We start from the raw sequence: 27256 nt of genomic DNA on the forward strand, positions 1-27256 counted from the left end.
GTAAACAGCGGCACCTACCAAAACAAAGCAGGGCTCGACAATAACGATGTACCGATGGCCCGGGGCAAGTTAAAACAAAATTGGGGCAAGTAAATCCAATCAGTGATATTCCCGTCAGGCAAGTGCACTTTGGCATTCCATACTGCAAAGAGTTTTTTTTAAAGCGGTTCTTGTTGGGTGTTGGTAAAACACGGACTGCGTAATTCCGGTGGTAATTTGCAAACCAATCCTTGCAAATCTTGAAATGGACCAATCAGAATCGTTTATTTAGACCGCGGTCCGTAATCCACAGTCCGCGATGGTTTGACTAGGAAAACATGTATCATGGCGTCCCTGCCAACATGGTCTAATTCTTCAACAACTTGTGAAGGAAAACAGCAAAAAGTGATGAACCAGTGCCTCCTAAACAAGTATTTTATTAGCGGCAGCAAATCAAATGATGGCACAGGTGAGTGAATCACATTGCTGTGACAATTTGAAGTGGTCACAATGAAACACTACCGATTAGATCCAATACCAAGTGCTGATTTTGCACAAGCTACAAAATCTAGCGCTTCCATTTCTCTGTGTATTTTTCTCACCTTTGCTTCACAAATTATTGTTTGACCATTGAGCATTTTTTTTGTATTAAAAACACTTTACTAGTACACAAATGTGTCTATTCAATAATGTTTCATTGTGGTGCACAACTTATAAATATCACTGCTTACTATGACTACGATGTGTAAGGTAGTATGGTAGTACTCTCATTTTATCTTTATTTGAGATTTTCATGTGATGCCACAAAAAATTACATGATATCATTATGGCAGTCTTTTCATTTTACATGGGGCAAGTTCGGGCAAGTAGTTCTCACCTTAAGGATTCCCTATGGGCAAGTCATTTTGGTTTTTAATGTAGAGCCCTGCAAAGGCAATTTGTCCCCATAGGAAATTTAGTTAATCCAATTAGAGTTTTGTGCAGGATGCTTTGGATTTGGACTAGTTTGTTTAGTTTATGGCAATACTGTACCAAAACCGAGACAGTGTACCAAAAGAAGGCAATTTTTTGACTGTACGTGCAATTTCAAGCAGAGGAAAGACAGTGGTTCGCATCTCATTGGCCTCACAGTCAGGCGACCGTGGGTTCGTATCACCGTTTATTATCTGCAATGTGGCAGGAAATTTTCAACCAACACCTGAATCATATGTAAACCGGAGCGGTCAAAAACCAAGGTTTAACTGTACTTATAATGCAGTTACTGTCTTTTTGTGGCCATCAGGAGGTTGCCTACAGCCACAGTTGTTCATAGCAGTGCACTTTGACCTGCCACTAATGAGACAGTGCTGTTAACTTACTAGAGGCGGTAATTGGAGCCTTTATGCTTTGCCAATAAAAAAAATACTTTGATGCTTGCTGTACTGAGCTGACGTTGGCTTTAGCGGCGTACGTTTTTCTTCCACTCTGACTCCGCCTTTCAGCTACGCCACCGACAGGGTTCCAAAAAGTGTTGAGCTGTTGACAACGAAAATGAACAGAAATGTGCACTACTTGTGGGAAGCGAGGCTTAGCTGACAGCTGACAGCAGCGCGGAGTGACGCAGGCGTGCGGTTCGCATAATAACACGTCTGACTGTTTCTCTTACATGCGTGTGTGTGTGTGTGCGCGCAGGGCGACCTCCAACAACAAGGTCAAAGAGATGGTGATGCTGGAGCTGAGCTACGTCAACTCCAACCTGCAGCTGCTCATGGGACAGCTGGAAGGACTCAACAGCTCCGTGGAGGTCTACCAGAGCAGCCAGTGAGTGCCAGCTAACACGCGGCACGCATGTCCGCGCATTAGGAAGCTTCAAGTCCTGGTCTCGGGGGCCCAGCGCTGCCTCCTGGGGTCATATGGGAACATTTCAGGTGTATTTTTCAGGAAGATTTGGTTGAACACAAGCTACCTGCACAACACATGATTATATTGATTTTGGATGATGTTGATAATAATATAATAATATAAAATAATATGTTATTATTATTATAATTAAGAATAATAATATATAATTAATAATGTAATAATAATATAAAAATATATGTTATTATAAATAATAGTAATATATAATTAATAATATAAAAATAATAATATATTATTATTATTATTATCATTGTCCAAAAGAAGACAGACTAAGTTGTGCTGAGCCCTCATGTAATCCTGGTCATCATGTGTTGTGCAGGTAGCTTGTGTATAATAATAATAATATTAATAATATATTATTATTATTATTATTAGCATGTGCTCGCATAGTCGCATACTCTACCGATAATGTGATGCAAAGCAGAACCATTCCAAACAATTGGTACAGAAACATGCAGTATCTGTCTCTGTGACTAAATATAACCTCCAACACACTCGGCGATGTCGCTGGTGGCACTTGGAGATGAATGACACACACACACGGGGCGAAAGGTTGCAGCATCTCTTGGATTTAAACTAGTCGGGCTGGTTTGGCGACAAAGGAGCACACATTAGAAACCACAGGCTCAATGTGCAAAGTGACATGAGAAGCATGCTTTATATTCTGTGTGTGTGTGTGTGTGTGTGTGTGTGTGTGGAGCCAAGTGGAGCAGGGTGCCGACCACTAATGAATCCATTCATGCACTTTGATTATTTGTGGGAACAAAAGGATATTGATATTTTGAACAAAGCCAGCGGGAGTGGCGTCAAAGGACAAGCGCAGGAATGAGTATTTCTTTTAGCGTATGGACATGTGAAGTAAAATGATGACTGATTGGCCATATTTGGGTCATTTATAAGCCTGGCTGGAACTTCCTTCCTGGGCGCTTTGACTTCACATAGCAAGATAGAAACTCCACAGCAGCACCATCGTCTTTTATGTTGGATGCTCTGAGCACGGAGGCTGCCGAGCTCCTTGACAGGAAGTGGATCATAAACTGGAGGCTTTGAAGTACTTTTCATTAGGAGTGTTTTCTTCCTAATAGTTTTTTCCCTCGGGGACTTCAAGCCCTTCGTCGCGCCACTCGACTTAAAAGGAACACTTGAAATCTCTCAAAACCATCTGTCTCTCTCACACGCACACAAGCGCATTGACAGGGATTCACGTAAGTTGCATTCGAGGACACGCACACATCACGCGTGACAACCAAGCACAACACAAGGGATGTGGTGCCAAGGTTGCTATGGTAACCGTACCGCTGGCCATAAAGACAAACGCGCTTGCAACTGAGGACATAATTTCATGATATTTGATGATAATTTAAAATTGTGACACAAAGCAGCTGATGACTTTATAAGAGCCCAATGTTCATGAAGGCATCGTTAGTTTGTATTTATTAGCCAGACGTCTGTCTCGTCGCGACCCAGAGACTTTAAAAGTGGCTTTAATGGATGGGCGCACAAGTCCGTGTGTGTGTGTGTGTGTGTGTGTGAGACGCATGCGTGCGTCAGCAGGAACATCGAGCTCACAACCCAAGAATCCGCAAGACCGCATTATTGTCTCCGTCCGCTTATTAAGTTAATACTTCTACCAGCTGGGCCACGGATCCAAGGATCCACGGATGGGCTGTAAATTGCAAACCACAAACTCATTTTGGATTTAGACAAAAAAACAGCATCTCTTTCAAAAAAGAAAAAAAAAAGAAGTAGGGATGCTCCGATCACGGCTGTAAGCTCATGCTAGGTGTAGGCGTTTGCTTCTAAGATCCAGTGATGCTTAAAAATAAAGCGAAATACTGTACACAATACTCATACACATCGCTCTTCTCAATGGCCGTGGGCCCCCGCCCCCACCTCAATAGCACTCACTTTGCTTGTGACATGACAAAAACAACCACAAATGACAACAAAAAATAGATTTTTCTTATGCTTTTCCAGTTTTTGGCTGCCTTTGTGTCTTTCCCACATGATTCCGCAGTGCTCCGTCACCCATGACGTCACCATTTAAATGGCGTCGGTGTCTTCCCACGGGACCAAGCGCTGACTTGGTCGAGTGCAGATAAGAGCACAAGCAGCGCCTGTCCTCCGAGCTCTGTGAACACTGCATGGGAATCCTGGGGAGGGAACCTGAAATACAAGATGGGTCCAGGACTGGAAGCCAAAAGCAGGTTTTTAATCCCAGCAGAGAGCGTCTTTGTGAAAACGGGAGCACTTCAGACTGGATTCAGCTGTTTTTTAGCGGGAGCTCACCTGTGTGGACCAGAATAAACGTACATGTTGTGGTTCTTCGCTTTGTAAAGGTTCTTGACCTTTTTTGCACGACCTTCAATCAGCTGATGCAGAAAGTAACGACGCTCTGACAGGAACACTTGGAAGAAGCAGAACGCAAACCTCCAGCGTGTTCACATTCATTTTTGCACATGCTTCACGGCCAATTGTGTAAATCCACGAAGCCACTGGTTTTTAATGGACTTTCGGGCTCTGTTCTATGTCTTGAACACAGTAGTGGGGGCTGAATGAGTGTGTGCGTGCACGCTGCCGAGAGGTTTATCAGGGCAGATATCCTCTCCAAGGCCAGGGCGTGCAGTCCGAGCAGACGTTGCAGTGCAGTCGGGCAGTCATTCGATGGGCCGTAACTGTCAGTGCGCCGTACGGATGAACTCATGGAGGACTCGCAAATGCAGGAATGCGTTCTTATCGTGGGCTGATGAATGCTTTTGTGGAGCTGTTGACTGCTTCAAAGGTTACAGGTCAGGCGGATGTTGACGTGTGATAGATTCTCCCATATCATTAAAAAAAGGAGTTTAAAAAAACAATGAAAAAAAAATTCCAATTATTGGCCTGCACATTCTAAAAATATTATTTAACAAGAAAACCAAATGAAAAAAATTGACAAATATTCAGAGAAAGAAGTTCCAATATAAAGAATAAGCTCCAAATATTATGAGGATTAATAACATAATTTTAGCTGCATAATGCTGAAATATTAAAGGGAAATGACATTTTAAAAAAGTTTTAGTATTATGACAAACACAACAACAAAGTGTTAATTTTCAGACAATTAGATTGCAAAGAAAGTTTTAAACTCAAACTCAGTTAAAATAGTTTAAAAAAATGTAAAAAAACAATAGCAGAAATTTTACAAGAATAAAATAGAAATATTAAAAGAAAAAAGCTATATTCTAATAAGGACAACAAACGTAATTTGATGAGAATAAATGCATAATATGAGGAAAAATAATGCAATTTTAGTGGACTATAGTTATTTTTTTACTTTACTTATTTTTTTAGAACTATTCTCGTTGTTGATAGTCATGGTTTCATCCATTTCAAAAGGCAGCTGTCAGCAGAACAAATGTCCATTGAGGACGAGTGTTTTCATAGTTTCCTGTGATGCTTGTCCCCCCAGCAGCAGCAGGTATTTGTCAGGTTTACCTGCACCGTCCACCTCCATAACCGGCTCAGCCTGCTTTCCATCTGTCAGCACGTTGTTACTGGCGTTTTAGCCAGCCCTTAACGACCGCCTGGTCAATGTTAGGGAGACCAAATGAAAGGAAAAAGGCCCCTGGGAAGTTTAATTTACACATTCATATGGAGTTGGTGTTACAGGTTTGGACTGTGAAGCTTGCTTTTGACTTTGTAAAACCCAAACCACCTGCTGTGTGTGTGTGTGTGTGTGTGTGTGTGTGTACTGCAGCCGCACCGTCTGCCTAATCCAGACTTCCCGTCTGCGCTGTGCGACTTTCTCAAGTGGCAATCATATCATGGCCTCCTTTCAGTAAATACTACTGGCTTATTCTCTGACCTTTTTAATGCATCAGGAGGTTAACCAAAGGCTTTATACAGATCTACATCCCTGCCTGGTTCACCATTTATTTTCTCTTTTCTCTGCTTAAAATTGTCAATTGTTAGTTTTTTCATGGCAGCGTAAAGAGAAGTTGGTTTGATGGCGCTATCTACAGGGGGAAAAGAGCTAATCATCCAGTGAAAGTCGTTTGACAAATAAATGTACTCAAAATGTGATGTCACTGCACTTTTTGCACGTGTTAGTGAGTCAGGTTATAGTTTTATTGTCAAATAAAGCATTGTTAGGACTTTTTAACCATTTTCTCGGCAAATAAGAGATCTACTGTACTGTATCACCTTTGTTGGAAAGTTACCTTGTGTGTAAAATTCCCTTTCCCATCGTTGTTTCAACATTGTGGACATCAAATAAACATCTAAATTAGCTTTAGCTAATTAGCCATCATGTGCTTTTGAAGTACTTGCTGCTAGCAGCAAAGATAGATAGATTAGCCGACAGTGAAAGTTTGATTGTTGGTCATCAAATCATTTTTTTGGTTATATTTTGTGACCCCAAAAGGCCTTTTTGTGCTTTAAATATCCTTTAATGGACCAGCCATCCCAGCTAGGGATCCTACACAAATACAAAATAACTTTATTTAAACCGTCCGTATGTCACATACCTTCCCACAATAGGTTGGTGGCCATCTTGGTTGTTTATATATGTGCTAGCATATATAAACAAATATAACAAACATATAACAGTGCTAGCTTCTCTATTAATTAATTTATTTATTTATTAATATTGACCTAAAAAGGCCTATGAGTACTATAACTATATAAAACTTTAAGGTCACAAAAAAGACATTTTCATTTACATTGATGTCTTTATGTGTGTGTTTTTCTTAGGGAAACTACCAACATTCCGCTCATCGCCCTGGGTCTGAAGGAGACGAAAGAAGTCAACTTTTCGACGTCATTTAAGGTTCCTAGGACACCATCACACTAAGTTCATATTCACTGGAACTTGGTTATTACATATTTAGCAAGGATTTATGCTTTACCGGTGGGATTAAGTAGCTAAACATTGATGTGTAGGTTAGCAGGCTAACGTAACATCCTAGCTAAGGTTAAGATGACCATCACAAAGGCAGATATGGTTTTTATTGTTATTCTAAGGACTCAAAGCGTCTGTACAATCACACATTTACCATCACTGTTGCATGTATGCGGTTAGATTGTTTTTTTCCCAATATGCATTTGGGTCAACATGAGTGCGGCCTGTACTGCTGCTTCTATTTGTTAACTGAGAAACAATGAAGCTTAGACCATAAAACCTGTTGTTTACCAATGTGTGTCATGTGTAGCAGAGGCGTCGTGTAACCATGCGCGTTCATCCCGCTGCAGCTCACCTTCATTTTAACGACCGGGTGTCGGCTTCCTCTGGTCGGCACCTACTTATATGACATTTATTGTCGGGAGGGGTTTCTCCTTTACGTAATGCACCAGTGCGAGGGACTGGAAGTGAAAGGTCAAGTTGTAAAACCAAACAGGCAGAAGGTATTTTGTGATATTTAATGTTTGTTTCCGACAGGATTACATCGTTTCGCATTACAACGAAGATGGCACGAGCTTCGAGGACGAGATCGCCGACCTGATGGACTTGCGGCAGGTTGGTGGCGTGTGTGTTATGGCCGCTACATAAGAAAGAATCTAAAGATTAATTAGAATATATAATAATATAATATAAAGGTGGAATTTTTAGAAAATTAGGTTGTGGAAACATCTTAGAAAAGTAAACTCCAAATATTATGGGAATAAAATCATAATTATAAGGAGAAAAAATACAAGTTGGAAAATTAAAAAACAAAACGAGCAGAAACTGGGGTAAAAATCAGCTGTAATTTTGCAACAATAAAATCTAAATACTAAAAGTAAGTCTATGCTGCTTATCCTCACTAGGGTTGTATGCTGGAGTCTATCCCAGCTGACTTTGGGTGACAGGCGGGGTACAATTATAGCACATTTTGCGACTCTGGGAGGATTTGAAACAATCGCAGGAAATATTTTTTTTCTATTCGGGCCTAAGCCCTTTGGCAATGGAAGTGCCATTTATACAGTATTTGCAGGAGCCATGTTGTACTGAGCAGCCTGGACGTGTAGCGATGGCATGTCAAATTTTCATCACAAGATTTGCAAAAATCTTTGAAGTTTGTGTCTTTTGAAGCGTGTTATTCCAAATCGTATGATGTGTAGATCACATGCTGGGTAAGCACGTTTGCTACTTTGCTCGCTTCCAACGTCCAGGCATGCAGGACGCCAAGCCGTACCGAGGTGGGGGTGGAGCTGCTGGCAAAATACTTCAACCATCTTCCTCTGATAGAGAGTCGATTCTTCTCGCAGTCCCATCACAGTGGCCTCTTCTTCACGTGGTACACATCATCACATCACGCATCTACTGTAAATGCGCTGTTGCTCAAGTCTAACAAGGTTGTCCTCCTCGCTTTTCCCTCAGGTATGACTCCTTCACAGGCGTTCCCGTGTGCCAACAAAACATGTCCCTGGAGAAGGCGAGCATCCTCTTTAACATCGCCGCCCTCTACTCCCAGATCGGCACACGGAGCAACCGGCAGACCTCGCTTGGCCTAAAGGAGGCCATCTCTGCCTTCCAGAAGGCTGCAGGTACTCTAAGACGGAGGTGAGGATAACTCCTTCCCGGGCACAGTTTTCTCTTAGGTTTCTGCTGGGTCTCGTGCAGGCATCCTCAACCACCTGAAGGAGACCTTCACCCACACGCCAAGCTACGACATGAGTCCAGCCATGCTGGCCATGCTCATCCGCATGATGCTGGCTCAGGCTCAGGAGTGTCTCTTCGAGCAGCTGGCTCTTCCCGGCGTTCGCAACGAGGTCCTGACCCTGCTCAGGATGGCCCAGGAGGCTGCCAAGGTGAGACAAGTGCAACATCCACACACACACACACACACACAGACACACACTCAACCCTCTTCTTTTTTAACTGCCACCTCACCAGGTGTCGGAAAGCTACGACCACGTGCATCAGTCCATGATCCAGACGCCGGTGAAGGACAACGTGCCCTTTTTCTGGTCCACCATGTCTCAAGTGAAGACTAATCACTACCGCTCCATGGCGCACTACTTTGTGGCCTCAGCCCTTCTGGACCATCAGGGTAAGCCACATTGGTTAAGTCATGTTGTTTACCGACAGCTAGTATATAGTGAGCATTTGCTAGCTGGCGGGTGTGATTGAAGTGTACAGTATAGACAGCCTTAATGTATAAAGTATGCAGATTTAAGCAAATCTTACATATTTTTTGCCTCAATTAAACATTTTCAAGCATAAAAATGGTGAAATGAACTCAAATACAAAGACGTGATGATACAGTATGTAGTGTTCTGCAATGGTTACTCTGTGTCAGTACTATTATGTCATGTTGGGTGAGACACACAAGCACCAGACATGCAGGTTTTGGCATAAAAATGGTGAAATGAACTCAAATACAAAGACGTGATGATACAGTATGTAGTGTTCTGCAATGGTTACTCTGTGTCAGTACTATTATGTCATGTTGGGTGAGACACACAAGCACCAGACATGCAGGTTTTGGCATAAAAATGGTGAAATGAACTCAAATACAAAGACGTGATGATACAGTATGTAGTGTTCTGCAATGGTTACTCTGTGTCAGTACTATTATGTCATGTTGGGTGAGACACACAAGCACCAGACATGCAGGTTTTGGCATAAAAATGGTGAAATGAACTCAAATACAAAGACGTGATGATACAGTATGTAGTGTTCTACAATGGTTACTCTGTGTCAGTACTATTATGTCAAGTTGGGTGAGACACACAAGCACCAGACTTGCAGGTTTGAATAATCAGGCACAAGAATCCCTTGCATGGGCTACTGTTACGGCTATAACCGGCACCAAACTTAATATGTGGACTGTATTGGCTAATACAAGTGAAGGGAAGGTGACTATAGGAGTGTTAGTTGATCATCTATCAGCCTCTAATAATGCTAAAAACAATATTTAGAAGGTTCTACACAGGCTTTCTATGCTCTAACTATGAAAACTAGTAAAGAACAAATTCACGACATTGTGCACGACATTTTGCCCATAGTTGACACCAGCAAAAACATACGTTGGCCAGACGGATGACGCATTTTTTTCCATTCGATCTCAGCCATGGCGCGTCCATCTCACCGGCGGCATGTCCGTCATGCCAACATATTCTTTTCATTCATAGCGTATGTTATACTCATGCCAAGAGTATTGGTACTGCTCCTGTGCGGGTGTACCCAATGTAGTATATTGTAATAAAATCCTATACATGCTTGACGCATACTGTTATGGATGGGAATACGTGCTGCTGGACTGACTCACGTCCAGCCACAAATGGTGTTGCATAACAGCTATTTAGAGACACACACACACTCACATTGTGGTGTCTTTTCCACGAAGTCGAGAGAGCTGTAGGGCTAAAAAGAGGCAGCCTGACTGCGGAAGAGAAGAAAGTTTCTATAAGAGAGGCATGTTTTGTGTTATTTTGCTGGCGTACACAGTACAACACAGGGGAATGTCAGTACTTTACTTTTATGAATAGGGAGCAGAGTACTTTAAATGGGGGGGGGTTGCTCATTATGGGATTCCTGTGTGAGGCCGGAGAGAATGGATCCATGAACCGCAGGTCTGTAGAGGATCATCACGTTACAGGAAAGTTGGAGGAGACACCCTTGATAAATACTGTACTTGACTTCATGGGACATTTATTTTATGAGCACCCACCCATGAAAATATTCCTTCTGTAGTCTGTACATGCAGCCAGACCTCTGTTAGCATTTCAAAAATCATTTACAGCTCCAGGTTTCGACTATCAACTCCTCGATTTATTTGAATTGGAGGAATGAATCAGTGTTGACTTACTTTTATGGCCTAAAAGGAGACAAAATGGCCAGCACTGATTTGCTTTGTGTCCTCTTGTGTGTCCAGTGGCTCCCACCGATGATGAAGACCAGCAGGAGAAGACCTTGTCTCAAGTGTACGATCACCTCCCTGAGGGATGCTCTCCTCTGGACATCCTGAAGAAGAGATCGGAGCGTGAGCGAGTCGGTAAGCGAGTGGATGGCATGGCTGGAGGCGACAATGTCTTCTGAGGTCTCGGTCCTTCTCAAAGCAACGACCATCGTGCGCTGCAGGTCGAGCCCACATCCGCCGTGCCATCACAGGCCACGAGGAGGCTTTGAGGATCCACTGCTTGTGCCACCACCTCAACAAGCTGGAGGTCCTGCACGACATCCTGAAAGCCAGCCACCAGCGCTCCCTGCACAAGTCCAGTGAGAACCAGAGTGAGGAGGAGTTTCCAGACTACTTGGTGGCGCCGGACATTATCTGTGAGTCTCGAATGTAGTTGTAATCACACCGTAATTTAACGGTATTTATCAAGCAGCCGTCAATGCTCCAATTTAACCACAGTCCAGTGTCCTATAGTCACAGGGTGAGCTGTGGCTGTAGGCAACCTCCTAATATAGTTTTTATTAACTCCACAAGATGGCAGAGGCTGCATGGTAAGCATCCAGTAGGTATACGTGTTAATAAATGGCCTTGGCCTTTCCCTGTCCACTTTCTCATGCACTCCAAATGATTGTTACAATGAATATTGTATACAAAAGGAGTTGTCAAAAGGACGCAACTAGATGGTGCAGATGTACCTAATGAAGTGTCCGGTGAGCAGTGTTTCCAGAAGGCTGCTGCATGGGGCACCACACCTTCATTCCCAGCTGCTTATGATGTAATGTTTACTTTTAGGCTACATCGTCATACGTGATGGTTAAAATGTACTGTAATTATGATTGCAAATATTGTTTTTTTGTTTTTTTCTAGCTAAAACCGAACACCAAGCAGAGCTGGAGGTTCCTGCTGCCATTAAGGTGAAAGTCAGCGACTTTTTCCAGAGGCTGGTATGTGGGCTACTAATCTGCTACTCACGTTCATGTCCTTTTAAGTGGTGGAAGACTTGGTCTGGGGAAATGTGGTGTTCTTTCTGGAGACACATTACATGTAATAAGCTCCCAGGTGAGTGTCCAGGAAGTTGCGAGGCATTTTTATTGCAGCAGATTTGCAACAAAACCTCCTGTACATCCACCTGAACAACAGAACACTAACGCTAACCAAGGTGCTCAACTTTGTAACACTGCTATTGTCAGAGAAAAGGGAGCAGCTTGGAGGGGGAGAAGTAGGACATGCTTGGGATTAGTGTTTCATCAGCTGCTTGCCACCTGACCTCTAAAACACGCACCTAGGTTCCAGGACGGTGGACACTGAATGCTATTTTGGACAATATCCTTGGTACAAAAACTGAAAATGATGATTCCTCCTAAAAAAAAAAAACATTGGACTGGTAATTATCTTCTTGGACAGATGAATCCAAGTCCTTCCCGATGTGCCAAGTTGTGTTCAAGGCCCGAAACTGTGCGGCGTCACTGACCCACAACTCCACTGTGTATCCCCCCCAGGGTCCTCTGTCCGTCTTCTCTGCCAAGCAGCGCTGGACGCCACCTCGGACACTGTGCCTGCGCACTGAGGACCGAGACCTGGGTTTCACACTGAAGGGGGACGCCCCGGTCCAGGTGGTTTCGTTAGACCCCCTCTGTCCTGCTGCTGTGAGTAAACATGTAGTCCACATATACAATGAAAAACTTTTTTTCTTTCTTAATTGTGTGGTCGGTTTGAACCAAGTGACTTCAGAAGACTTGAAACGATTTATCAGTATGATGGTAATGATTTGATGATTTATCATCTGTATGACACAGCATCAAATGTTAATACTGTTCCATGTACTGTCTACACCGCATGTTGGTGGGCAGTACTGCACATTTTGCTATGAATCCAACACCAAGTAAACACAGGACCAGTATTGCCCATAACAGTATTGCCCTCCGTTAAGGATTGATGGTGGTTCAGCCGGTCCATGGGTCACAAAAAGGTGGGGGCCACTGATCTAGAATTTGGGGGAACTCTGTGGTTGCCGGCTGTATTAAGAAGTTATTGTTGGGATTAGATCAGACGGCTTTTAGCACCATCCTCTTTGAAAGTTTGCTTTTTGAAGTGACGGTGTTCCTGTGTGATGACATCGAACAGCTCAGGATTTGGTGACGGTTCTTTGGGGTTAAAGATTTTCGAACATTTCAGACTTAGTTCTTGTTAAAAGTTAACAGAATGATGCTGAAGAGCAGCCGGGCACGCTCAGTGTGAACATCCCGTCGTGAATACCCAACAAGTTTGGCTTCCTTATCTGCTTATTGAACCTTTTATGTTAAGTAACCCCCACGCTCCCCGTCTGATGGTAAAGTCATTACGAGTCGGCGTTTGCTCTCCTGAGCGCGGCCGGTGTGACAGCTCATTAGGAGACGCTGACAAGGAGCCAAACAGATTAGCAGCGTAATGGCAACTCATTGGCTAACTGGGTCATTCTCTTTAGAACTTTCATTCTGCTTTCATGCTTATTCTGATCCCACGGACCCTTTCCCACAGCCGCACGCTTTGGTCTGCTCAAGGTGTCCCGTGAAAGTCGTTGAAGCGGACCTGCTTGCTTAAATATTTACTCATGGCGTCAGGAGGTCATTGTAGACCAACGCTCTTGCTCTCCTCACGCCACCCCCCCGTCTCGTGTGTTTACAGGCCGACGGGCTGAAGGAGGGCGACTACATCGTGGCTGTGGGCGACACCTCTTGCAAGTGGATGAGCGTGGGCGAGGTGATGCGGCTGCTGAAGGACGTGGACGAGCAGGGCGTCGACATCCAGGTGGTCAGCATGCTGGACAGCAACCCCACAATGGTACGGCTAGGTGTCACATGTCCCACAATAGCACAGCGGAAGTGCGTTAGCCTTGATGGCGGAGTTTAACGTCACAAACTAGAGGGAGTCACCTTTGAGTTATTTACATAAGACGCCTTTCCAGAGGAGTCCTATGCCTTTTTATGTTAGTCTCCAAAAGTGTCCAGTAAGACCAGAAAAAAGCGGCGAGATTGTCGCTAGTCACCACTTCCTGTCCGCCTGCCATTCGGCTTCCTTCAGGAGCACATTTACAGCAACGCACACAAACACAAGAATATTATATCTACTAAGTTGGGTAATAAAGGTGACTATAGGGGTGTTATTTCATACCCAGAGGGCTCTAATATTAAACCATATTTAGGTCGTGAGCAGGTTTTCAGTGTTGTAGCTATAAAGAATATTGTATTTGTAAATAAGGACTACTACTTTGATTCACTCATCACAGTCCAATTAATGGCACCAATTAATGGCATGGTTAGCACCCCACTCATTATTTCCGTGTGTGTGTGTGTACACAGCCCGCCAAGAGTGCCACCTTCTGCGGGAACCTCCCCAAGACCTACTCCATGATTTGTCTCGCCTACGACGACGACGACAAGAACCCCAAGTCCCGCAAGGTCAGCAAGAAGTCGTCCTTCCTCAGCTGGGGCCTGAAGAACAAGATGAAGAGCGCCAGCACCATCAGCCTCCCCACGGCCGAGCAGTCCTGGAACAAGCCCTGTCCCACCTTCCCCAGCACCTACAAGGACGGCGTCCTCTACTGAGCCCCCTCACCGGACCCGCCGAGGGAGCGAGCAGCGGTCTTACCCTAAATGTCCGTGCTGACACGCTGCATGGCAGCTGGCGGTGGATGCCGGTGTTGGTACACTGGTGCCCCCCCAGTGCACAACCGTCTCATGCAGTGTCAACTAACACAATGTACTAGTACTGGGCCAGCACCGTGGGGAAAACCACTTCTCTTATATATCTCGTATATTTATACACATATCCCAAGATGACCTCCTCTGCCTTCATCCAGGCTTCAGCCATGCACTGTACAGTCCAAGGTAATACTTTACAACCTGCAGTACTGATCAGTGTCATGCTTAACCTCAGTGCTGATTGAAGAAATACTCATTATATCTCCTTTCTTTTATGTGGGGGGGGGGGGATTCGATGAATGCAATTGTTGTGTACGCTGCTAAAAGGTTACATATTTGCCTTGTTTGTTTTTTTTTTGTATAATCACCTTTTTAAATGTGATACAGCCATGAAAGGGATCGTTTTGGAAGTGCCTGAAGAAGCCTGCGCCATGTACCGTAGTAACACTGAGTTCCTCGAGCGAGTCACTGTTACGCTGCAAAGGATACAAGCTGCACACAAGGCAAAACCGCCGTGACGAGATGATTTTTTTCCTGCAGCCCTGATCAGTTCTTGAAATACATTGAAACGAATATCAGAACGTAACCTTTTCCTATCAGCCAGCCAGCTGATCCTAGCTTCATTTGGCACAACTTTCCAACTCAACTGAGAATATCCCAGATTCCGAAGCCGACCAGTCAGTTATTGACGCATCCCACGCACGGTCACCTGTAGTCAACGGCAAAAGTCGCTATCCAGCTTGTGCTAACGTTACTGACAACTTCCTTGATTTTTGCAGTATGTTGTCCCTCAAACATGCAGCTCTGGCTTATTCAGATCCCGAAAAGCTGACATTTTTTGTTTTGTTTTTGCTTTGTGCCTAGGACACAATAAAAAGCAATATATGTTTTGATGTTTTGCCGCATGTACACCAGTCATGTCACTAAATGATGACGATGCCTTCATATTTAAGGTATTACTCAATAGCTCACCCACGTCTGTCCCCATTGTGTGTGTGTGTGTGTGTGTGTGTGGCCTTGGGGAGGTCCCAGTACACGTTCGAGAGACTCCAACTCCAGTCTTTCAACTGGCCTGGGAAAGCCTCTGGACCAGCCGGGAGCCAGCTTAGGCTGCTGACCTGGGATAAGCTGGAGAAGATGGATGGTGTGTGTGGGAAAAAAATGGCAGGTTATTTTGTGTCCAAAGTGGGAATAGTCCCGGACGGTCAATGATGGAAAGACTGCAGCAGCCATGTTTGACTTGCCACTATAGGTGCTGACACTTTTCTGGTGTTAGACTTTTTATTTTATCTACAAAGTAGATTCATGTACACATTTGATAATCAAATTATTTATGTAATAAAAAAAATACAAATATATGTATGATTGTAGTCATTTGTGAATTATTTTGCACGTTGGATGTCTCGGAGGAATGTATTTTACTAGTCTGGTCGTTCCTGGTACATTTTGTCTTTGATGTAAGATTGTTGTGACATGTTCTTTACGGTTTAATGTCATATTTAGTGCCATTTATGCTCCACCGTGACGGAGGATGTGCTAAACAAAAGTTCTTGCTTTCTGTGGTGTTATTGATTATCTGGAAATTCTTGCTGTCAATCTTAATAAAACAAAGGGGACCAAAAACGCCTGGTGTATTATTCCTAGTACAGTAACAGAGCTGACATAGTGTTTTTCAACTGGTCTGTGATCACATGACACCCAATCCTCCAGCATGAAGGCAGAAGAAAAATAGGTGATTAACTTTGACCTGTCTCGCTAGTGGGTGGCAAAGAAGGACATTTTTATGGGGGAACAATTTGTGTGTTTTAATTTAATTAAATAATTATTCATTAATTTAATTTTAAATGAAATAAAATTCTAGCCTGCTCCCTGTTGTGTCCTTGGGCAAGACTGTAATGAAGTTCAATTGTTATGTATTAGTCTGTGTTGTTCATTATATGTATTGATTTTATCTATAGTCCTCCTTATGCTATGATGTCCTATTACTATAGTTCAATGAATTCTACGAAAAACCTAATTATACAAACAATGTGGAACTCCATCGCCCTCTAAAGGCCAAAGCTGTATAAGAAGAGGGTAAGCGTTGCTAGGTAAAATGAAACGCGTCTCTGATTGGTCAGAGGGGAAGCTCCAAGCCAATAAGAGTGGCTGATGAAGCGAGGTGTCCCAATGCGAAGAAGCGTCTAGATACGAGGAAGCTACAAGTAACCGTCAGTGAGTTGACACAGATTAGCACTTTGTCATGTGTCAGGAACTGTCAAAAACTCTTACTAGTCCGAAGAAGTTTAGATTTAAAGGCTAAAACCACCAATGTACAAGGTCGGCGACGGTAAACGAGTGACTCCGACCATCACAGCGTTGCGTTAAATAATTAGCAAGAACTTGTTATATCCACCATGTTGAGACTGAACTTCAGGAGGGAGAAAGGCAAAGACTACGTAAGTATCACCGACACTATAATGTTTATTTACATTGAAGCACTCTAAAGTTAGCTGTTTGCTTTGAGCGACATAGATAAACAAAAGTGGAAACATTGATTTACCGCTACATCTTTTTTTGGAAGTCACTTCCGGTGTAAAAGAGCTGGACCTTCAAGTGAGCACAATTTTATCATCAATTTTGTCATCTTCCCCGTGTGTGTGTGTATGTTTGTATGTATGTAGAAACACATAGCCCATGGTCTGATTCCTGCTGCCTCCATTGCCCCCAAAGCTGCCGTGCCTCGTACCCCACCCCCTCGCAGCCCAAACCCCTCTCCTGAGAGACCCAGGTACCAGGACCTACCTTCCTCCACCTCATCTTCCTTGCCCTCTCTCTTCCGTGGGTATTGTCATATTCCTTTGAAAAAAGGTCCTGAATTAGTTTGTTCCTTCCACAGATCAGCCTTGGCGGCGGCCATCTTGTCTTCTTCGCTCACCGGGCAGACTTGGGCGCTCCCTCCCGCCCGCCCCAGGTCTTTCTCTGAGGCCGAGCAAACCGAGTCCTTCGTTTCTGAGCCGAACATCAGCACCGCACTTTTTACACGGTAAATATAGAAGCAATCACAAACTCATTTAAATCACATTGGAAGTAGCAATGGGCTATATTTCATATTTTGGTATCCATTCCATACAAGTAGATATAGGGCCAATACTTGGACATTTTTGAATTATTATGGGAATTCTGATGTAATTTAATAATAAACCAATATGTAACTATCATTAAAATTCAGCTATCATTCCCTTTATTACATACATTTTTTTAGCAAAACAAAGTAAATTATGCAATAAAATCAATATTATTAATGATCACTAATTATTATAATTATTGATTAATTAGTTAATAAATAAAAATGATAATAATAATGGTCTAGTGGTTAGCGCGCAGACCTCACAGCTAGGAGACCAGGGTTCAATTCCCACCCTCGGCCATCTCTGTGTGGAGTTTGCATGTTCTCCCCGTGCATGCGTGGGTTTTCTCCGGGTACTCCGGTTTCCTCCCACATTCCAAAAACATGCTAGGTTAATTAGCCACTCCAAATTGTCCATAGTTATGAATGTGAGTGTGAATGATTGATTGTCTATATGTGCCCTGTGATTGGCTGGCGACCAGTCCAGGGTGTACCCCGCCTCTTGCCTGAAGACAGCTGGGATAGGCTCCAGCACCGCCGCGACACTCGTGAGGAAAAGCGGTAGAAAATGAATGAATGAATGAATGGTAATAATAATAATAATTATTATTATTATTATTATTAGGGTTGACCCGCCCACCTCTAATTGAGAGATCTTATAGGCTGAATACTAGCGATGTCATGAGATGAGATGATACAATACCAGATTTTAACATCACTTTTAGGAAACGTACAATGAAAAAAAAAAGTCAATATATTGCAATACTGATTTAATTTCTACTGCGTTACTCTCTTCTGCACTCTGAGTGTGTGTATGCTAGCGCCCCGCCTCCACCCATCCAGACAGAGACTGTATGTCTCTGTCTGACAGAGACTGTATGTCTCTGTCACCCACAAGTGTGCTTTTCGATCAACTGTGCCAGCTGCAATTCACACAGCGGCCACACGGGGGACTATTGAGCCAGGCCACCCATGAACAATAATGACAACTACACATTAGGCCTTTGAACACCTTTCTGTCCTTACGTCCTCTTTTGTTCCCCTTAGTGATCGATGGTCAGAAAGCTTTGTTGCTCGCCCACGTCTGTCCTCCCCTGACCACTCTGACGAGGACGAGGAGGAGTTCCAAGACCAGGAGGAGGAGCAGGATGACGAAGGAAGCAGAGAGGAACACATTTCCAAAACTTTGGACGAGCAGCTGAGGTGTTCAGCCGCAGAACCAGTCTATGCTCTGGCGCTAAAACACTCGGTGAGGTTCAGAAGAAAGATCTGTTTGTTCATGAATAAGAAATTCACCCCCAAAGCAAAACCATAACGAGGATGAGAGAGGTTTGTTCATTGAAATGAACCAACTCCTCCATACGGTCCTCCCTTGTTCATTGCGGTTGATTGCTTTCAGACCCGACCGCCATAAATGAATGTAGGTTTTTGTAGTTACAGCATAGAATACCTATTTACTTTCTAAATGTATTTTCAACCTTATTAGAGCCCTGTAGACATGAAATAACACCCCTGCAGTCACCTTTCTATTCATATTATTCATTGTTTACACTTCATTGCAACTTTTGTGCTGCAGGCACTTGGGACGGCTGCGAGCTAGCGAGCTACCCAGTTAAGACACAAATTTATTTCTTCCAAACTTAAGAAGTATACCACTTCCACACGGAAGGAGAGGACATTTTTTTCCCCACGCTATCGTGTGTGACATGCCGTGGTTGACTTCATGCAGTGTTAAAGTAATGTCATATAGCATAATGTCATGTAAGGTAATGTCTCAATGCTTTTTGTCGGCCGCCTTGTGGCCAAAATACTACATATCAATATGTTTTAACAATTAATAGACCACAGTCTGTCACCAAACAGACATTTTTTTTAACTAATTAAGTTTCTGAAAAAACACAATATTGTGAGGGATGACTGTATAAGTTTACTTATTTACAAAAAAAAACGAGCACCATCTGGTGATTTACTTCCACAAATGCATTTGTGAATGAAGCCATATGAGATGCAGCCACTGGGTGGCGTAGTTGTACACAATAAGATGAACCTCTGCAGCCAAAGGGTGAAAATGTATAAAAACGTGTCCCCTACTGTGTTTCCCCCGTCCCACTAAGTCTGATTGGCTTGATATTTCTGACACAGCTCCATGTGCTCTATCACCACCCAAAGCTGAGCGCCCACCAAATTATAGGGGGCTGATAAGCTCACAAATGTAAAGTTTCAGCAAGATTGATTGGAAAAACATGGCCGCCACCGAGTACAACGTCTTTGCAGGGACACAGGCGGAAAAGTCTGTCATTGATCATTTGCCCATGGTCCGTATAAGCTGCTACAAATAAGATATTTTCAAAACCACTGGACATTTCATTAGGAACACCTGAACAATCTAATTGGATCCAATTCAAGGGTTGTGTATAAAATTGCAAACAGACATTCCTCTGCTTTGTTTATCTTTGGGTATGAGCGCAGGGAAACAACCCCGGTAGTCTTGTCTCGTACTGTGATTGTGCTTCTATTGGATTCACGGTGTATCTCAAATAAGAGTCTGCAGTTTGCCACGCAGCTGATGACCTTCTTCGGTCCTCCCCATTCAAGCAGCTCTTATCTCTGAAGGCTCACAACAAAAGTCTAGATCTTATCGTCCATGTTTGGACCCTAAAGGCAACAGTCTGAGCACCGAGAAGTGTCAATCATGGCTGTTTGATAAGGCGATGTGTGTTTCTCAGCCTTGTATATTCCCTCTCTCTGTCTTCCAGGCCAGTACTCCCCAGGCGAGTCCGATCTTATCCAGCAGGGAATCTTCTCCAGGTAGTCGCTTGTCAGTCAGGCTGGCTCCACGTGCATCCACATGCAGCAAAGGTTCAGATTTACAAAGTCAAGATTGCTTCTCATTTAAATGTACCACATGTAACCTTACACTACTTCTATTCCTACATACAACGCAACCTCTCGGGCTGAATAAATCTTAATCCAATCAACATAATCACTTCTTCGAGGTAATAATAAGACATTAAAGTCAGCTCTTCCACAGTCAAACCGACAGTAATTGGTGATAATTGAATATCTTTATATTATATCCAATATTTCTGTACTTGGAGCAGACAAAACCTGTTTACAAGTCTCTTGGAGATATGTTAGAGCCGTCTAAGCATGAAAAACCACCCTTCTAGTCACCTTTACACTCATATTACGCAATATCGTAGACATTCATTCTTTCATTTTCTACCGCTTCCCCTCACAAGGGTTGCAGTTCTAGATGGAATACTGGGATTCTGCTTATTGGAGCAAAGGTTTGTCATTTTTGCAGAATTCTCGGGACAAAAGAGTGTTGAGCTCTGTGAAGCCAGCAGTGTTTTAAAGAAGAAGGCCTGTGTGAAGATTAACTCCAGAAGCCATCGAGAAGATGCGCCATGTAGGTGGCGTCCATCTCATCTCATCTGCATGTAATATATGAACCTCCCAGTGAAAGCCTTTCTCTTGAACTTCAGCCATCAGCCAATCCAGTCGAGCCAAACGAGAGCCTAAAGCGGCCAACCTGCCATCTTCTGGTGCCAACATGGCTGGCAGCCTTGGGGGGAGGGACCCTGTGAAGGCCATGAAGGAGGAGAAAGCCAGGGTAGAGGAGAAGATACGACACCTGGAGCCGACGACCTCCAGGTGGACGGCAGGTACAATTCATAGTGGGTGTGATTGAGATTTTTTACATTTTCCATGTGGTGATATAAAGAATGAAACAAGTGCATGAAAAGGAGCAGTGAAACATCATTTTGGTGGTTGATGCTGCCTGTCAGAAGCGTCTGTGACCCGCTGGTCCTGCTTTCAGGCTTGCAGGAGGAGCTGCAGACTTTGAGGCAACAGGCTCAGGAGCTGGTAGATGAAAACGACACCCTCAAGCGTACGGTACATCGCCTGAATGTGGAGCTGAGCTACTACCAAACGCGCTTCAGACGCCCGTCCAGGCAGGAGGTACAAGCTATACCAGAATCATCTACCAAACTTTGTTGGGATGATAAACAGAGAGCCTGACATTGCAAGAAGATCATAGCACTTACTAAACATCTGCTTGTGCTGGTGGTCTCTGTACTGTCCTTCGGTGTTTTGATTGAGAAAGTCACGAGCTCAGCCCTCAGACTTAATCTCATGAAACGTCCCTCAAACAGCACATGCCTCGACTAAGGATACTTAATCCCAATTCTTTTACAACAGGGGTGTCCATGTGTGGGCCACAGCTGTTTTTTTTTAATTGGTCTGTGGCACATCCTAAAAATCAAATTTAATAAGGGAAAGACAAAATGTAAAAAAAAATGTTTAAGATTTTATTCAGAATGTTTTTAATTAATTTAAAAAAAATGAAATATTCATAGAAAAGTTGTACTATTAACAAGGAAAATAATTTCATAAAAATAATGTATTTTAGTAATAAAGTAAAAAATAAAAGTGGTAGTATTATAACAGCAAATAAAGTTGTCATTTTTGGAAAATTAGCTTATGGAAAAAGTTGTAATATGGGAACATAGTAAAAAGATGGAGTTTGAAATTTGCAATATAAAATTTTTCTTCTTGGTGCAGTACAGTATGACGCTAAAAGAAAGTCACAAATAGCTTCCGTGAAGTATTCTTTAACACTTGTTTCTGCGTATTAAACACATTTCCTGGAACAGGTTCTTACCTGCGGCACCCTGCCTGCCCGCCCTTGCTGCCCTGCCGCTCGCCGTTCTCATCACGCTGCGTCCTCACACCAGGATTTCCCACGTTCATCTTTGCCGCGCTGCAAAGGCGCAGCGTGTCAGGAGTCATTACTGGCGACTTTGCGGCACGAGCAAAGAGCTGCGGCTGCGGCTGCGGAGTGAGATAGACCTACACTTGTGTGCTTCTGTGTGATGTTCCTCACACCTGAGATCCAAAGAACTGTGCTGCCTTTACAAAGATAACAATACCTCATTTTGATTAACAGCGTGGTGTTATCGTTTCTGGCCACCTACTATATTGTACATACGATATACACTCTTTCATTTCTAGTAATGCCGGCGTTCCTCGTTTATTGCGGTTAATTGCTTCCACGCCTGACCATAAGTGAATTTCTGCAAAGTAGGATTCAATAATAAAATAATTTAATATTTTTGTAGTTCTGGCATCGAAAACCTGTTTTTGTTAACCTTATTAGAGCCCTCGAGACATGAAATAACACCCCTATAGGCACATATACATTTGTATTACCCAATATTATTGATCATCAGACAAAATAAGACATATTAGACATAAATAAGGTAATGGTGTTTATTAAAACAAGCATTCAAAAAGGGGTCAGTATTGTTTATAACTGTCTTTTGTGCTTCTTGTCGACCTCCAGATGTAACTTAAGTAACTTATCAAAGATGGGTTCTGGTTAGTGACGACGTAAGAGTCAATCCTATTGAATTTGTAGCGTGTCCAAATCTATTTTACATGTATATTAAACATGTTGATGGCACTCGGAAAAGCATCTCTGTTGTTGCCATGGCAACTGCTTTACTGCCCGCCTGTGATGGTAATGATGCCGGTGGACCAGCCATGACACCTCTCGGGTTCCGTGTTTTGCTGGCCAGATACTAAAATAGCATTGAACCACCGCAGTGGCATTAAACTCAGTTTCAGTGATTTATTTATTTTTTTGGGGTGGGCGGGTATTTATTCAATGAATTTATGACCACTGAAATGTGTCCTGTCTTCTTGGTAGGTGGACACCAAGCATTCATCCCCCCTCATGCTGGCCTACGAAGATAGGCTGAATGAGAAAGATGCACTGCTGAAGACCACAGAGGTAAAGTAAAAAGTATCTGCATGAGAATGCGACCATAAAATTGAGTTTCTATCGTGGATGACAAGAAGTGAACGGCAGCTCTGAGCTGTAGTCAAGGATCATATCCCCGGGGGTGATTAGTCATCCTTGGTGGAGGTCTGCCGGCGAAATGGAAGTCCATGGGGGTCGTCATGTGTCTTTGTCTTCCTGGCGCAGGAGGAGGTGAAAAGGTTGCGGGTGCACTTGGAGGAAATGGTGAAAGAAAATGAGAGGCTTCATGATGAAACGGCCGAGAGCGGCGGGATCAGCCAGGAGGCCTGGTAGGAAAGTCAAGTACTCCGGTGTTGTTGCCACCACTTCATGCCTCTGCCTGTCCTCTTCCAGTCGGCTCAAATACGCCTTTTGTTGTTAGTCCCAGCCTAGAATGGCTGATTTATCACAGAACACAAACAATACTGCACTTACTGGAGACATGAGAGTAGGTTTGGAGACATGAGAGTAGGTTTGGAGACATGAGAGTGGGATTGGAGACATGAGTATAGGATTGGAGACTTTGCCAGCCAGCCGATGAGGATCGTATGGGTGAGCATGAGAAAGGGAGGAAGGATATGAGAGCCTCACAGGGGAGTGAGGGAGAAATGAGGTATATGATGGTCCAGACGACATGAAAGGATGAGGGAGGACGATGAGAAGGATGAGGACATTAGGGTATGACAGAACATGTGAGATGAGGTACAGTGTGTGTGTGTGTGGGGGGGGGGGGGGGGGGTCATTTTGAATATCACCCTAAAAAGAGGAATAAAACATTGTAAGCATTTTACGAATGTAGTCAATAAGTATTTGACCCCATGGACAAACTGCATGTTAATATTTTGTCGGAAAGCCAAGGCTGGTTCAGTTGTATTCGGATTCTATTCAGAGTCGTCTAGGTGGTCAGTGGTGAACTTCAGGCAGACCTGTACGTTACGTGTGCCTCATAGAACAGAGGACCTTGCGGGGGCTGCAGGATTTCAATCTGTGATGATGTAGTGTGTTTCCGAGCGTTGCTTTTGTAACTGTGGTCCCAGTTGTGGTTCTGGGATGATTCCACAGTTTATGATCAGGGACAGCCCATGAAGCCAGATCTTGCGTGGGATTCCATCTCTCCCTGTTTGAATGATTGAATGAACATATTGAAAGTGTACAATGTTGCAATGTTTTGTACTAATAAGGTAATATTAGCACCTGAGAGCGTCATTGAACATCATGTCTGTCTGCAGCCACCAAGTTCAGCAGCAGGCTTTGCTGGTTCTGCAGGAAAATCAGCTTCTTAGCGAACAGCTGGAGGCGCTGCACGTTCAAACCGAGGCCGACCACAGCAAACATCTCTCTGAAGGTACCACCCCTCCTCCTCCTCCATCCTTCCATCCACAGGTTGTTTATCAGGCAGAGAGCGACCACCTTCTCATCATTTTCCGCACTTTGCTGTAGTGTCCAAAGCGTCCAAGCAGCTGATGCTTCTCGAGGCAGAAAATCAGCGTTTGCAGGACGACCTGGAGGAGAGCAGGGAGGAGGCGCACCAAAACAAGAAGCAGGTGTTGAGTCTGCGAGCCCGCCTGAAGGATGTCGTCACCTGGGAGGAACACTTCAACATTGCTGGGAGACTCAGGAGGTAGAACATTCTATTACCTCCACAAGGCAGGACATTACACTTGGTGGACGTCGAGAGGCAAAGGTCAAGGGAGAAGCCATGAGTCTGTTGGATGGATTTCCGCTATCTAGGATTTACTTTTCATAACTTGTGTGAAAGTCAACTTTTTCCTCTATTTATGTATTTTTTCTGAATCCAAATTGGTGCTGATCCAAATTATTATTGTCCTGCCTGCCGGCTGCACAGTGTGCCATCCTATTTGGTGAGAAGTAGCACTGTAAAGTACACAGTGATGAGTGGATCACGTTTGACGTTGGAGGTCGGTTTTCCGACTGACTGATGAAGGGTGTTTCCAAGCACTTTTTCCAGCTTGCTGTTTTTATATGCAGGGCAACTCTGAACGTCCCCTTTGTCTCCAGCATGAATCCAATGAGTATTTGCTCTAAAGCATGGAAGTCTCCTGCTTGAAGGTGGACATTTAATAATATATATTTTTATTTTTATACATGTTCTCAGACAGCTGGAGCTGGAGCAGAGCAGGAACAAGAGCGAGGTGGATGAGGTGCACGCCCAAATGTCCAGCCTCCAGGAGCACAACCGTAGTCTTCTCCTGGACAAAGCCAAGCTGACGGCTGACGTGCAGAGAATGGAGGCGCAGCTGGAGCTGAGCAGACAAGCCAACGGGTACCACGAAGTCTATGAACCAAGCATCATTTGGTCTCTTTACATACGTAGTTCCAATCAATTAGGTTGAATTCTATTTTTGGACAGGAATAATTTTTCTTTGCCCACTTCTCAAAAATCTGAAATGAATTCCCAAATATCAGCAATGTTCGGAAAGTAGAAGCCGTGTTGGCCGCCATTCCTGCCTGGCTAGACTTTGTTGACACATCCCCCCCGCCTCACAGATCAATAATGGACTTGAGTGACCTCGTACGCTTCCCAGCGTGGGCTCGCTTTGAGCAGACAGGCTGCGTTTAGGGAAAACGGCGTTTAATCCTTCATTTCAATGGCTTCACATTTGGAGGGCTTGGCTGAAGCATTACACGTCAGCTTGACTAATTCCTGCCCCAAACCTGTCGGCCCGTCGTCTTCTCCCTGCGGACCTGAGCTGAGATTAATGACAACTTTCTCCTTCTTTCAAGAGTGAAGATGGTCAGAAGAGTGTTTGATTATCTGTCACAACTGTCTGTTGCTCACAAAAGTAAATCCGCCCCTCACAGCTTCAGGAAGCATTTTATTTTGTCCTAAAGTATTGGATAAGATGTACCTTAGAGTAGTCAGTGCAAAGATTCTAGAGCACTCAGGATGTGTATCCACTGACAATGAGCCAACACACAGCCGTCGTTGTATCCCTGCTGTGAGCCTTAAGTCCTCTAATACTCCAAAAGTATATATTGTCCCCCAACAATACAATACTAATTATGACGCTTGCTTTGCATTTGTTTTGCCAATCATTCCCAATTCCAGGAAGGCGGAGAGGAAGCTGTGCTTACTGAAGCAACAGAAGGACGAGTGTGTGCTGAAAGAGGGGAAGACGAGGAATTACCTGGACGCTGTCCTTTCCGTGGCCGATCAGATCTCCAAGGAGAGAGACCAGCTTCTCCACATGGTATGTGGATATGCGGTGCTGTGTTAACGCCAATGTTGCCGACTGCCCAGCCGGAGCATGAGCGTGCTGGTGCATGTCGCTGTGCTGTCAGTAGGTTCAGGAAGGACCCAGACATCTATCATCACATAGATTAGCTGGAATTTGGGAGCTTTTATGGTATCCTGAACCTGTCGGGTGGTAGATGTTGTTGACATGAATTAAAGGTTAAAGGTCATAAAATGTTATATTTCATGTACATTTTAAGACCTGGGCCATTTCTGTCCAAGTCTGTTTTTAAAAAAATGATAAAATTATTATTGGCCCATGGAAATCAACACATTTTTGGAAAGTTAGGTCTAAGAAAAAGTTATGTTGAATAATAGTAATAATAATAATAACAATGATAATGTTATTACTATTATTATTATTAATAATAATAATATGAACTTTGAAGTCATATTGTAATTACAAGCAGAAAAAACAAGAAAGTTGGAAAATAAACAAAACAAAAAAGCAGAAGTGTATAGGACAGTGTAATTTCAAGAGAAAAAACCCTAAATATTAAGAGAAAAAACTCTAGTAAATATGATGAGAAAAAATAATGAAATTTAGTAGCATAGAATTGATATCCCAAAGCTGAGATGTCAGACGTCCCGTCCCTCATTAATGTCTGTAAATGTGATTACTGATACCACTGCACTCCCAGTTGTGCTGGACTCGCATGAAAA

At 43.5% G+C, this 27256-nt stretch overlaps 2 protein-coding genes and 1 long non-coding RNA gene across 8 annotated transcripts in view; 2 read left to right on the forward strand and 1 right to left on the reverse strand.

Moving 5' to 3' along the window:
• rhpn2 (rhophilin, Rho GTPase binding protein 2) overlaps window positions 1-16042 on the forward strand; it is a 30106-nt gene extending 14064 nt beyond the window's left edge. For 2 of the 3 annotated variants that reach the window (XM_058089328.2, XM_058089330.2), the window contains 13 exons: window positions 1651-1779; window positions 6610-6685; window positions 7295-7372; window positions 8008-8132; window positions 8216-8382; window positions 8459-8646; window positions 8732-8888; window positions 10716-10835; window positions 10922-11116; window positions 11607-11683; window positions 12239-12385; window positions 13404-13559; window positions 14078-16042. In XM_058089328.2, the coding sequence (XP_057945311.2) occupies window positions 1651-1779; window positions 6610-6685; window positions 7295-7372; window positions 8008-8132; window positions 8216-8382; window positions 8459-8646; window positions 8732-8888; window positions 10716-10835; window positions 10922-11116; window positions 11607-11683; window positions 12239-12385; window positions 13404-13559; window positions 14078-14323 (1861 nt within the window). In that variant the 3' untranslated portion in view covers window positions 14324-16042. The remainder of the gene's footprint in view (window positions 1-1650; window positions 1780-6609; window positions 6686-7294; window positions 7373-8007; window positions 8133-8215; window positions 8383-8458; window positions 8647-8731; window positions 8889-10715; window positions 10836-10921; window positions 11117-11606; window positions 11684-12238; window positions 12386-13403; window positions 13560-14077) is intronic. The other variant, XM_058089331.2, reaches the window with a different exon arrangement.
• Window positions 6740-17338, reverse strand: LOC144901632 (uncharacterized). Its single transcript, XR_013629689.1, has 3 exons — window positions 17204-17338; window positions 10650-10804; window positions 6740-10415 (listed from the first exon to the last, which is right to left on the reverse strand). It is a non-coding gene; the product is annotated as an uncharacterized LOC144901632 (long non-coding RNA).
• Window positions 16601-27256, forward strand: part of cep89 (centrosomal protein 89) — a 32316-nt gene continuing 21660 nt past the window's right edge. For 3 of the 4 annotated variants that reach the window (XM_058088806.2, XM_058088808.2, XM_058088809.2), the window contains exons 1-14: window positions 16601-16857; window positions 17083-17189; window positions 17298-17444; window positions 18576-18777; window positions 20285-20336; window positions 20836-20940; window positions 21017-21196; window positions 21352-21494; window positions 23245-23328; window positions 23524-23627; window positions 24567-24682; window positions 24778-24958; window positions 25454-25621; window positions 26408-26549. In XM_058088806.2, coding sequence (XP_057944789.2) covers window positions 16816-16857; window positions 17083-17189; window positions 17298-17444; window positions 18576-18777; window positions 20285-20336; window positions 20836-20940; window positions 21017-21196; window positions 21352-21494; window positions 23245-23328; window positions 23524-23627; window positions 24567-24682; window positions 24778-24958; window positions 25454-25621; window positions 26408-26549 — 1773 coding nt within the window. In that variant the 5' untranslated portion in view covers window positions 16601-16815. The remainder of the gene's footprint in view (window positions 16858-17082; window positions 17190-17297; window positions 17445-18575; window positions 18778-20284; window positions 20337-20835; window positions 20941-21016; window positions 21197-21351; window positions 21495-23244; window positions 23329-23523; window positions 23628-24566; window positions 24683-24777; window positions 24959-25453; window positions 25622-26407; window positions 26550-27256) is intronic. The other variant, XM_058088807.2, reaches the window with a different exon arrangement.

This window comes from Doryrhamphus excisus, linkage group LG13 (genome assembly GCF_037039965.1).
Source record: "Doryrhamphus excisus strain RoL-2023G ecotype Guam linkage group LG13, RoL_Dexc_Guam_v1.1, whole genome shotgun sequence".
NCBI lineage: Eukaryota > Metazoa > Chordata > Actinopteri > Syngnathiformes > Syngnathidae > Doryrhamphus > Doryrhamphus excisus.